Here is an 11,813-nt window from a genome sequence, read left to right as displayed (position 1 = left end):
GTCAGAGCACCTGTCAAGAATGCCCCGTGTCTCTCCATGACAGATCTTTTTCCTCTTGCTCATGTTGAGTGATTGTTTGTTGAAGGTTCCTTCTCTTCCTGTACACGAATAGAGCTCCTTAGATTGTTTGCCCTGAGCTGGTCATGTCCTGTTTTATTTCTGTACGCAAACTGCAGCAGCATATTTTGCTCCAGGTTGTCTTGTCATCGCTACTGAGGCCTGGAGTTAGGCAATCCAGACAAGACTGGCTGAAAAATCTGGTCAGGGTTTGTCTGAGCACCAGCTGGGCTTCCCCATGAGAAGGCCACTTGCCTTCAGCCAGCTGTCAGCACTGTCTGCTCTGCCTATGCATCTATCTTATTTAAATGTTTTAGCTGGAAAACACACCCCTTTCACTCTTTCAGTAAAGAAGTTTTAAGTATGGATGGTGGGTCACCCTGTCGGCTGCTCTAAAGGGAAATCTTGGCGTGCAATCACCGTTATGTAGCTCGCAGAAAGGGAATTACGAGTTCATGTGACATTTGGGGATGTAGCATTTCCCTTCTGCTAAGGACTGGTGCAAAGAGGCTTGTGGTGAATCAGTCTCGTTCTCACGCTTTGGTCACTTCATTCCTTTCTTAACACTCACTGCTTCCGCTCTGGCTGCTTAGTGATTTACCAAGAAACGTTCTTCTAACATAGGTGCCTGTAACCTTTTACTCAGAGCAACACTAAAGGAATAGTAACCCAGAACTGGATTAGTATTGATGGCAAAAGTTAAGTTAGGGGGTAATATGGGGCCTTCTCCTCTGCCTCCTGGTTTCCTGTGCAGTGTTAATTATGCAGTTTTGAATTGTTAACTTACTGTGAGCCATTCCAATGGTAGCGACTTACCTTTCCATCTGGTTTTTTTTGCACTGTTTTTTTTTTTTTTTGTTATGAAATTATGTAAGCTAATTCCACAATGTATATAAATTGTATTTTTTTTTTTAAATTTGTATGAATATATTTTTATTTGGACTATGGCACTTGGGAAATACTCATGTAACCATAACATGTCTGAGAGTAAAATGTTTGTGTCTCCTTCAGCACTTTCGAGGCCTTTTGATGTTTCTAGTGTTGTCTTATTTTTGCCCTTTACTATAATAAAACTGGTAGGAGATGGGAATATCCCAGAACATGATTTGAGGTAGATGAGTAGTTGCTGTTTATGAGCTGTCTGGATCGAACAGTTTGTGCAGAAGGTGCTCTGAAACTGGGCAAAGAGGAATTGGTGTAATCCTTTAGGTTGCGACCGCTCTGGCCCTGCGTTCTCTCACAACAGTTTAAAAGGAGGGAATTACCTTATGTATGATAAGGAGCTGATAGTGCACATTGTACTAGAGGCAAGTGGTGCTTTTCTTACCTGAGAACTCTTGCTTTCTGCTTTTCTCCCAGTAAGTTAACGAAAGACCTTCAGAGTGCAGCGTTGCATCTCTTGTTTTACAGATGGCCTCTCCAGGATGTGGAAAAAAAAAAAAAAAAGGGGGTGGGAGGGCTGTGTCTTTCCGTGCCTACAGACACAGCTTGACGATGTCACGGTTCGGCAGCTTCCCTGCAGCCAAACCCACTAAAGCAGCCAACTGGACTGATGTGGGCACCAGACACTGGGTAGAGCCTCGGTCAGCTTTAGGGCTGCTTTGGGCATCAAGATTATATGCAAGGTGGTTCTTGCTGCAGACAATAAAAGCAGTGAAGTTGCCTGAAGAAGGAGGGATCAAAAACAGTTGTAAGTGGTGGCTTGTCTTGCATTTTATCATGGGTGATAGAGGTGGTTACTAGAAAAGCTGTGTAATAGAGTTATGCTTTAAAGTAGATTAAAATCCCTTTCTACCAAGGTTTATAGATTCATTAAACCCAACCACGTGTCGTGATCCCTGTAACCTGTAAGCTGTGTATCTAGCAGAAGAATTTAGTGCTGTTCAGTGAGATTTAGGTTTTTTCCCTTTGCTTCAGTTTGCTGGCAGAAGCTGCCTACTTCAGCGTGTGTGACACACACACACACACACACACACACACACACACACACACACACACACACACACACACACACACACGTGTGTGCCACGGAGCACACCCAGGAGGGGACAGAGGCTGGTGCCCTGAGCTTGGGCTGCGCCGGGAGCGGGGCCCGGGGACGGAGCTGCCCTTGTCCAGGGTCCTGAACCGCTGTTCGGCGGCAGCGGGAGACGCTCGGCCTCTGCAGCATCCGCCGGAGCTTTTCAAACGCAGTGCGTGAAAAAATTTGTTTGTAGCTGGAATGGGTTCCACCACCCTCTGGAAACTTCGGGGGATCAGTTTGTGAGGGTTAGACGTTGATATCAGTGTTTAAAAGTAAGCAAGGTGTCCCTTTCAAATCAGGGTGCTGTTTCAAAACTGCAGAGATAAAAGCTGTATGGGCCATGTACGGTTTAACAAACATTTTAGTGATTCTTAAGCATCTAGGAGCAGGAGACTGAAACCCATATATGCCAGTTTGAATAGATGAACATAGAAAACAATACTGTGTTGAAGAACTCACGAAACTAGCAGAAAAGACAGGACAACCCTGAGAGTCTTGCGGAGTCCCCTTGTAGCTCCTTGGTGCTTATACTAGAGAATATATCTGTGGGATGGCCAACTTTACACATCAGTTTTATCTTTGTTTTGCTTCTTCCCAATTCCCAGCATATCAGGCTTGACCCTAGCTGCCTTCTCACTATCTTCTGTTTTCTTAAAATTTCCCCATCTCCTAAGTCAGCTTCTTTTTCTATAGAGGATTCTGCTGGTTTTCCAAGAGAGTGTTCAGGAGATGGGAAGGTAGAGGGAAGGTCTTACAAATTTTTCTTCCTTCCTTCCTGATCCCAAACTGTGATTACAACTATAAGCTTTTTTTTTTTATTAATTTTCTTTTTTTTTTTTTTGTGAAAGTATATCACTCAGCAATAGACACTGCTGCTGGGAAAACTAAATACAGGCATGGCATAACCTGTTTACAAAGGGCGAGTTTTACTGTTGAGAGGGGAACTGATGTGCTCAGGAGTCTTTGAACCGAGATTCCCAGTTGTACTAATTTCTTTTGTTTTGTTCAGATAGGATGATGGGAGGCTGGTCTCTGGCCTCAAACCATTACATGCAATCAGTGAAAAGGACCAAAGGCAGCAGCTGTTTCTGGTTGCCAGCAGCGAGGTACAAGAGCCCATCCTGTGGTCCTAAGGTTTCTTTCTGCTTTTTTGTTTCACTCTGGTGTTTTCCATCTGCTCACTGTAAGACTGATCTTGAGACTGCTTCTCTTTATACTTCAATGATGGCAGGAATAAGACTCAAACAACAAAGCCCACTGCATTCTGTCACTTGCTCTGGTAAAGGATTGGGGATTGGAGCCAGCAGAAGATTCCCTTTTAAAGTTATTTGTTCATAGCAGCTGTCACTGGAGTGGCAGTGGTTCAGCTCCAGCAGGGAATGACAGCACAGGGACATCTGGTTGCAAAATACGTTCTTGATTTGTTTCAAGATGTTTCACACTTCAAAGGTGTGAGAAAAGCATCAGAAAAGTTCCCCCTTCCTTTTATCTCTCAGCAATGCCTCTGGACTCTTCCTTCTTTGGTGTGAAAATTGAGACAAGTGTTGGACAACTGGGTACCAACCGTCTAAAGGGAGCTGTACCTCTGGGTAAGTGTGCGAGAGACTCAGGGAGAGGCTGTTCTCAACACGGCAGGGTTGTCAACAAGCTTTCTGCTAAATTCTGAGCTGTGTGACCATGCTGCTGGTAGCCTCTGTCTTTGGGCATGACGCCAGCGTGCTATCTCTGTAAAGAGCTGCTGCCAAGGATGACTGGGACACACTCATCAAGCAGGTGTCAATCAGCAAAGGCCTTTGGGGGCCAAGCTTCAGTGAAAGTAAATTGAGCAAGCTGGATAGGGCCAGATTGTTATGCAAATTGGCACAGCTCAGCTCTTCCTGGCAGCAGCAGAGGATGTGTGCCCTATACTTCACATATGATTTCTTAGAGAAACGAAGCAGTGGTGACAGCTTCTCTTGGCATTCTTGCTTGCAGACTGGGATTTCAGTGAAACATTTCATCTAGTGGGAAGCTGGAAAGGGATTAGTGCAGTGTCTGAGGGGGAAAGAAACCCTCAAATCTAATTTGCAAAAAAACCCCATACCAACCAGACCACTTTTCCAATTGAGGCTTGTGCCTTTCAGTGTGCATGAAGCCTGCTGGTGTAATTACTGTATTTCAAAGTTCAAAGGAAAGAAAACTGCTGAATTATGCACTGTCAGTCAGGGTTACTGCCAGAAGCTGTTAGGAAGTGAGTATGAAGCCTGGCATTGCAGGAGGTGGCAAATGTCATTAGAGCTGGGTGGAGGGCGTTATCCTGGTCCTTCTCTGATCTCCCTGGGATATTTCTTCCTTTGCACAATGAGCATGACAGCACTGGGATACATCCCAGGTGTTCTGGTGTGGGGGGTGATTGAGGTTTATAATGCGCTCTGATGCCTGACAGCGTGCAGGAGGGCAGGATTTCAGGACCCTGCTCTGTGCTGAATAGTTGTTTGGAACCTAATCTGCGTTAGATGATTTTTACATCAGCTCTTGCTTTGCAGCGATAGCTTTGTCCCAAAGGCATCCTGTGGTTAGAATGTTTCTGAATTGTTTACAATTACAAGCTACCCTGATTCCCTGTCTTGGGGCTGACTTGCAGCACAGTTCCTAAGGCAAAACTCTGCACTATTATTGGCACATGTCACCAATTTTACCTTCCCCTAGGGTAAGTTTCTTTAGAAGGCTTGAGATGTATCTTGGATAGGTGTGAAGACTTAGTAGGAATATGCTAATCTTCAATTCATGCCCTCACGAGAGCCTGGTACTGCTTGTTTCTCTTCTAGTCGAGTCCCGTATTTTCCTCAAAAAAGTTCTAGAAAGATTAGTTTTCAAAATTTACAGGCACCAAAGACAGATCCACTACAAACCTGAAGGAATCTACCTCATGTTTAGCTGTGGGTCAGTGCAGAACTGGCTACTGCTGGAAGCGAGCAGGGCCTAGTTAAAAGGAATACCTGTATCCTTTCATGGATGGAAACTCTGCGAATCCACCACAGTTCCAGCAGCAACAGAAGAAATAAAAGGCTGTCAAGTTAGCACCTGATGTGTACATGGGATGACAGGACTGTCCTTCTTATCTTTGAGCCATAAACACAACATCAGGTTGCTGCAAAGTAAGGTGGAGAATGAACGGGTAATGCGTCCCTTGCTGTGGTTACTGCTTGTGCCTCCATTCTTCACCTGCTGCAAAGCTCAGCCTGCTGACCTTCAGTGGAGAACATTAGTGGCACATGTCGTTGGAACTGCTGGGTCACAGTGTACGTGGCTGTTCTGTGAAACAGGTGATAAATGAATTAATTTGCCAGCTTGCTCTGGGATCCTCATTTCTGCACCTACAGGCTGAAATTCCTGGCCTTACTGAAAGCAAGTTCCTGGTGGAGCCTTTTATGTTCTCTATATGCACCCCCTTGGCCAACAGTCTTTCTGTACCCTCTTTAGAAAGCAAGAAATACAGCTCTAGAGAGACGTTTAGCTTTCAGATGTCCTTGCTTTCTCCATAAGCAGGGGGCTGCTTTTGTCTGTGTGTTTGTTTGGGACTGCCTGTTCCCAAGAGTGTTCCCTGCTCTCTCCGATCCAGCTCTCGCAACAACAGTGGTAGCTTTGCTTGTCCTTGGGAATGATGCTCTTTATCTGTAGGGCTGGTCAGTGCTAAGTTTCTCTCATTCAGCTTTTCCAAGTGCTCATTTCTGTGCGCAGTCCTATTCTGACCCGACTCTGAAATTTCCCTGGGGGAGCTTTACAGCTCAGTGTGTTTATGGGAGTAGCAGTAAAAATCCAGCCACAGAGATGCTTTTTTCCTAGATTGCCTGCTCTTAATTAGGTTCTCCCAGACCGCAGGGTCTATTAACATACTGTCTGCAAGCCAATACAGACTTGTTCCACCGGGAACTGGCTTGCTGTTAATACTGGACCTACCTGGCTTTGGGTCAGGCAGCGCCAACTCTTCTTGCCGTTTTTAGCACATTCCACTGAACTCATTAGTGTTTTGTGCCTTGCGGGGCTGACAGGGAGGGACAATTTACAGGGCCTTGATGTGTCTATGTAAGTTTTGCTTGACTGGGTAAAATTCAGCTTCAGCAAGGGCTGTTACTGTTAGAGTACAAGGATTGTTTTTACTTTCCTTTAATAGCAGTGCATGGGAAGTCAGGCTGTTGCCGGTTGCCAGTGTGGAGGCATCTACCTGCGTGTTCCCAACTTGCTGCAGCGGGAAACAGGTGGCTGCAGGGCTGTGTTTGAAAAGCCTGTTTGAGAATGCGAAGCCCCATTGTCCCCACAAAGGGTGACTTCACACCACCTTGATTTGTGAAACCACCTCTGAGTAAATGCTAAGTCACTGTAGCTTTTCACTGCAGAGATGTCTCATGGTAGCTGCTGGGAGTCTTGGCCCGGGAATCAGTTCTCCTGCCAGGGAAACCTATTTGGGCACTATTACAGAATCACAGAATGATAAGGGTTGGAAGGGACCTGCACGGAGTATTTTATCTTTGGCTGGTGCTGCTGGAAGGAGAGGCTCTGACATGTGATTGTATCTCATTTCCCATCAGAGTGGAACAAAATGATTCCCTCGGAGTAGGCTTCTGCTCTCCTTCCCTAGGGAAGGATCCCAAGGGCCAGCGTGGCAGGGAGCACGCAGGTGCCTCGGAGGCCGTGTCAGCAGCACAGGGAGTGACTGGGAGGGTGGCTTGTCAAAAATGTGACGTGTGGCATAAGCCCCATTAAAGTGGTACAGCAGCTCTAGCTGTAAACAGGCATGTGCAGGAGCGGTGTGTCATTCAGCACTCAAACTTAGGGTTTTGCTGCAGCTATGGTTCCTGAGAGCTGTTGTCAGCAACTGTCCTGGCTCTGGCACATCTGCCTCCCCGCAGCCTGTCTTGACCGAGGATCGTTCCCCTCATTATGCGTGTTTGCATAAGCAAAGTCAGAATTAGACTTCTGCAGTCGAGTCCATGCTGGTGCTGGTGTGTTCTTAAGAGCTGAATGAGCTTTTCAGGGTGCTCGAGTAATGGATGCTGGGAACGAGGCGCAAAAATAGATGCTCAAAATAACACAGTTTCTAGCGATATGTGCAATCACAGGACAGTTGCGTTGAGCCTGGGCTCAATGCCATTGCTCTGGCTGACTTGGGGTCCAAGCGATTTGGTCCTTGGAGTGCTAACTGAATGGATCTTGGCAATATAACCCTGTTTTGTGGGGGGAGAATGTGCTTTGGGCCAAATTCAGATCATAGCTGTGAAAATTAGCTACAAAGGCTTAAACGAAACTTTTAACAGACTTGCAGCGTTCCCATTAGCCGTGTTTAGAACAACTTCATTAGTGGCCATTCCCAGAAAGTGATAAATGTTATGTACTAGGTGCTTTGTAATTGGAGTGATCCCACCTGCCCTCACATGAGAAATACCATAATAGGATTCAAGCCCCTTGAGGATCCATCAAGAAACACTGGGGATCAGCACCTCAGCCACGTGCAGAGTGAGACAAGACACAGTTAATGATGTATCTTTCTGTTGATGCTCGTAACCTTTATTTGGTCAGTGCTAGAAAGCATATACAATGAATTCCCTTTCCTCCCTCTGGTTATCTTAAAACTTGTGGAGTGTTATGATTTTTCTGATTTCTTTTCATGTACATTTTGCTTACATGAGGGATTTGTGGCAGTGGAGTGGCAGTTCCCGTGACTGAATAATCTATACCAGCAAAAGGACTCTCTTGTTACCGAAACCCTGTCTATAGGAGGACTCGTGTTGGTCTTTCAATGTTGAGCAAGCTTTTTTTCCTGCTAATCTGTTATAATTAATTCCCTCTTATTGCAGAGGGAAAAACTCCAATGAAAAACTCATTTTCGTTTTTACCAAGTTCATACTTTCGCGGTCTTGTGTAATTAAGATCCAGCCTTGTGGGTACCAATAAAACATAGAATTTTGACTTTAGGAAAATACAAGATATTTTAATGCAACAGACAGGAGAGAGGTCCAGCATGGATGTCTAACGTGTTAGTTTTATTTAAAGATGGTCTCTTGGTGCTAGAGTAAGAAATGTTCTTTAAAAAACATCGAATAAATAAATAAATAAATAAATAAAAATAGGAATAACTTTCTGTTGAAGAGGTTAGAAAGCATCCGGCTTTCATCTTGGGAGGAACGGGTACTGTAAAGCATTCTTCAGAGTAGGGTACAGGGAGGTTGTCCTAATTCTTCCTGGAACCTGCAAGCCAAACAGGAAATAAGTGTTACTAGAAAGTGTTTCTCTCTCAGTATACACCACCACTGTCAGCAGTGCTTTTACCTGCCACATCAATAGACATGGGCTTTTTTTTGAAAAACCAGTAGTAGCTTAAATATTAGACTGTAATGAATTCCTTTCTCAAACTGTGTCTTATTAAAGACTTAAATAAGAACCTGCTTGTCGCGTGATACAGATGCTGTCTGTTCTATCCAGCAAAATGGTTTAGTCGGGACTCACCGTTGCAACCCATTCCACTCAGGGAGCCAATTCTATCAATTCTCCTCCCGAAGCAGCCAGAATCTCTCATCATCCTGGGCATCTGCAGCCCCCTCAGTCTCTTGAGGAAGGGGTCCCTGTAGGACAGAGGGGTGCTGGGTGCTAGCCTGGGTTCAGCCTTCTGGTCATCACTGTCATCTATGAGTTCTGGTGGGACCTCCTCCTGGGTTTTGGGCTCTTGCAGGTCAGAGTTGGACTCCAGGGCTTCAATCATTGCGAACTTATCCTCCAGTCTCTCCAGCAGAGCCTAAAAGAGAAGGATTAATTTCATGAAACTCAATAGTTTTGTGGTCATTTGCTAGCTCTTCCCATCATCTAATTCTGCATTCATCAGTGGTCCCATAGACACCCCTAGGGAGACCCTCAGGTTAGATCCCAGGTTGCTGGTGGTACGCGAGCTCTGCCCTCTGCAGTGAATCCCTGTTCACAATAATTCCATCTCTGGGTAGCTCTAGCGGAGAGCTCACTGAGGCTGGTTGCCACAGAAGTGTATCTTACAGGCAAGGTTAGAAGAGCTCTTAGCAGAGGCAAAAAGCATGGTCTCAATTGCACGAGGAGATAGTTGTCAACCTACCAGTGGTACACTGTCTCAAAGTACCTCTGAATCCATAATCACTCCCATGTTCTCAGAAATTGCCTGCGGTGCTGCTTGCCAGCAGTTGACTTTCCCTGTTTTGGTTTGGTTTTTGGTTTGTTTGTTTTTTTCCCTGAGATCATCTGCTTGCTTGTTACCCCAGGCTATTTCACTCCATGTCACTTGCAGAAGCTCTTGATGTTTTCACTAGTCTGTGCTCCAGGAGTTACAGGATTGCTGCTCCTTAAAGTAACGTGCATCTCCCTGAAAATACCTGCCTGCTAAATTTATGTCTGCTATGTGACCTCTTCCTGGGCACCGTTCTCTATAGTTTTTAAAGCTTCGTGTAACAGGGATCAGGTAACCTCCTCAAGGACAGCTCAACCAATTAGAGGAATCTGATTATCCATCTCTAGAAGTAGAGTGGAGAGAAGCGAGCCTTACGGCTTGCTTGACAGTGAATGCATTTGGAAGCCACAAGTCTCAGCCAGCTGCTGAGAGTGAGAAAAAGCCTAGAGACATGGGGCAGTTTTAGCTTTGGCTGTCACTATTCTAATCGCCATAGGGAGTTTGTTCTCAGGGTCAGATGCTGCGAGAACCTGATCACTGGTACCGGTCCAAGGAAATGTTTGAGCTTTCAGACTTCGTCATGCAAGACAGAGCCTTAAGCTTGTATTGCGCCACGACAATGGATGTTCTCTATCATTCATTAAATACGCATGTGGTAATCTCATAGCTCTAGAAGCTTTTCTGGAGGAGCACACTAAATGATCGTACTATTCCTCTAGCAACTTTTCTAAAAGTTTGACTTTGGGTTCTCCGCTTTATATCCTCATCTCCCGTCCACATGCAGCCAGTTCTCTTAAATCCACAAAGCTAGAGCCCTATGGCTGCCCCGCTTCACTGTTCCTGCCATTTAGCGGGATCAACAGTAGCCCACCTGGAAGTTTTCTATTTGTTCTTATAGAGCTACTGTCATGATTTGTTTCCCCTCTGGGATTTTGCTCCCAGGAAGTTTAAGAGAAAAAGAACTGAAAACCCAAAGCAGACATCCCACAACATCAGAATTTTCTTCCCCTTTGCTACCCGGGAGCTCAGGTGAACCCAGCACTGGAGGATATTGCTCTATAGAGCTTCTTTGAACCCCTGTGAAGATCTAAGACCTTCTCTCCTGGAATGCGATCGCTGATGTGGCTATCCGATAGTGTAAAAGAAAGGTAAAACCACCACCTCACACTCTGCTAAGCACCCCAAAAGTTTAACCTTGCAAAAGAAGAGTCCTCACCTCCATGCTGGCCAGTTCTTTGGCAGGGCTGAGGTTGTAGATAGGGTTGGCTCTGCTGGACTGGAGTTGGATGAGCAGCAGCAAGAGGAAGCCACAGGAAAATGAGCCTTTAGTGTCCATGGCGGCTGGGTTCGTTGGGAATAGAGGAGTTCAAGCTGTTTCTTCTTAGATGTCTCTTCAGGTCTCTCTCTTTCTTGTCCTATCCTCTGTCTTCCAAAGCTTGTCTTTTATACTCTTTGGGTGTGATCTCTGCTTCCTAGGTTATCGGTGGATTTATCTGGGGCACATTCCAGTCCCGCTGCAGGCATGCAGCTCTGTCAAGGGAAGATTCCCTTTATTAGCTGTCATTAGGCAGCAGCTGCTGTTGCTGAGGAATGTATGTCACAAGTCAATGATTTCATGTCACTCCCCCTCCTCTTGATACCAGGCGCTGTGATTACATAGTCCAGTTGGAAATTCTTAGCAATTTTGTTTCAAGAGACCCCTATGGTCAGATTTACAGAGATGGGAAACAATCTGAAACTGCTCTAAACTCCGCTCAGTTAGAAGCTTTCCATCGGGAAATTACCTTTTACAGGGAAAACAATAGGCTTTTCAGATGGGTATTTGGTGGAGAGTAAAGGCTGAAGATAAATCTACTTTTAGGACACCTAAAGTATCGTGCACAATTTCCTTCTATATATGGAATATGCACAGCCACCGCATACCATGGAGTGTGCCGAAAATCCCAGGTTTGGGACAGTTCTCTTTTCCCATTGCTGTTGAGGTGATATCACCATTGAGACTTTGTATTTGTACGTTGCCAACAACAGAGACACCCCGATCTGCACCTCAACACAGACGGTAACTTCTAGAGTGACTGCGGGGACACCGAGTGCCTCCAGCCCCCCACGACAACTGACTTCGGCACCACTGAAAAACACTAGTCTTTCTTAACAGCTAAACCTTTAAATCAATGGGATTTCTTTAAACATCGATGGTAAGGCTTTACCCTACAGTAATAAAATTTGAAGAAGAGATGGTCAAATTCCTGAATAATCTTCTTGTACCTTCACACAAGGAACCAACTTGCTCGGCGAGAACTTTAGATAGATCGCTTTCGGTGTTATTCAGAGAAGGTATCAGAATCTGGCCCCGAGGAAGAATGAATTTGTTGATGTGTGTGTTTTGGGAGGGATTAAAATGAAACATTTTGTTGAATATATTAAAAAGTACTTATTTGTGTCTTTGAGAGGTAAAGTTTTCAAGATTAGCTAAAAACTGCCTGTGCTTAAAAGAGAAATTACGAAAATGCAGCTTTGCTGCAAATTCCTCTTCCAGCATTGTCTTTGTGTGTATAGTGCAACTAAAAA

At 45.1% G+C, this 11,813-nt stretch overlaps 1 protein-coding gene across 1 annotated transcript; it reads right to left on the bottom strand.

The window, feature by feature from the left end:
- Positions 1-7,378: 7,378 nt before the first annotated feature.
- On the bottom strand, positions 7,379-10,875 carry LOC141473865 (natriuretic peptides A). Its single transcript, XM_074161475.1, has 3 exons — positions 10,462-10,875; positions 8,564-8,849; positions 7,379-8,305 (listed from the first exon to the last, which is right to left on the bottom strand). The coding sequence occupies exons 1-3, from the start codon at positions 10,579-10,581 to the stop codon at positions 8,289-8,291; spliced, it is 423 nt and encodes a 140-aa protein (XP_074017576.1). The 5' UTR covers positions 10,582-10,875; the 3' UTR covers positions 7,379-8,288.
- Between the last annotated feature and the right edge of the window lie 938 nt (positions 10,876-11,813).

This window comes from Numenius arquata, chromosome 20, assembly GCF_964106895.1.
Source record: "Numenius arquata chromosome 20, bNumArq3.hap1.1, whole genome shotgun sequence".
Taxonomy (NCBI): domain Eukaryota; kingdom Metazoa; phylum Chordata; class Aves; order Charadriiformes; family Scolopacidae; genus Numenius; species Numenius arquata.
This window is presented reverse-complemented; position numbering and strand designations above follow the sequence as displayed.

Excerpts from the sequence above, each read along its gene's own strand:
- LOC141473865 (XM_074161475.1), bottom strand. The coding sequence starts at position 10,581 with ATGGACACTAAAGGCTCATTTTCCTGTGGCTTCCTCTTGCTGCTGCTC. Across the intron at positions 8,850-10,461 it reads AAGAACTGGCCAGCATGGAG|GCTCTGCTGGAGAGACTGGA; the intron begins GTGAGGACTCTT and ends CTTCTCTTTTAG.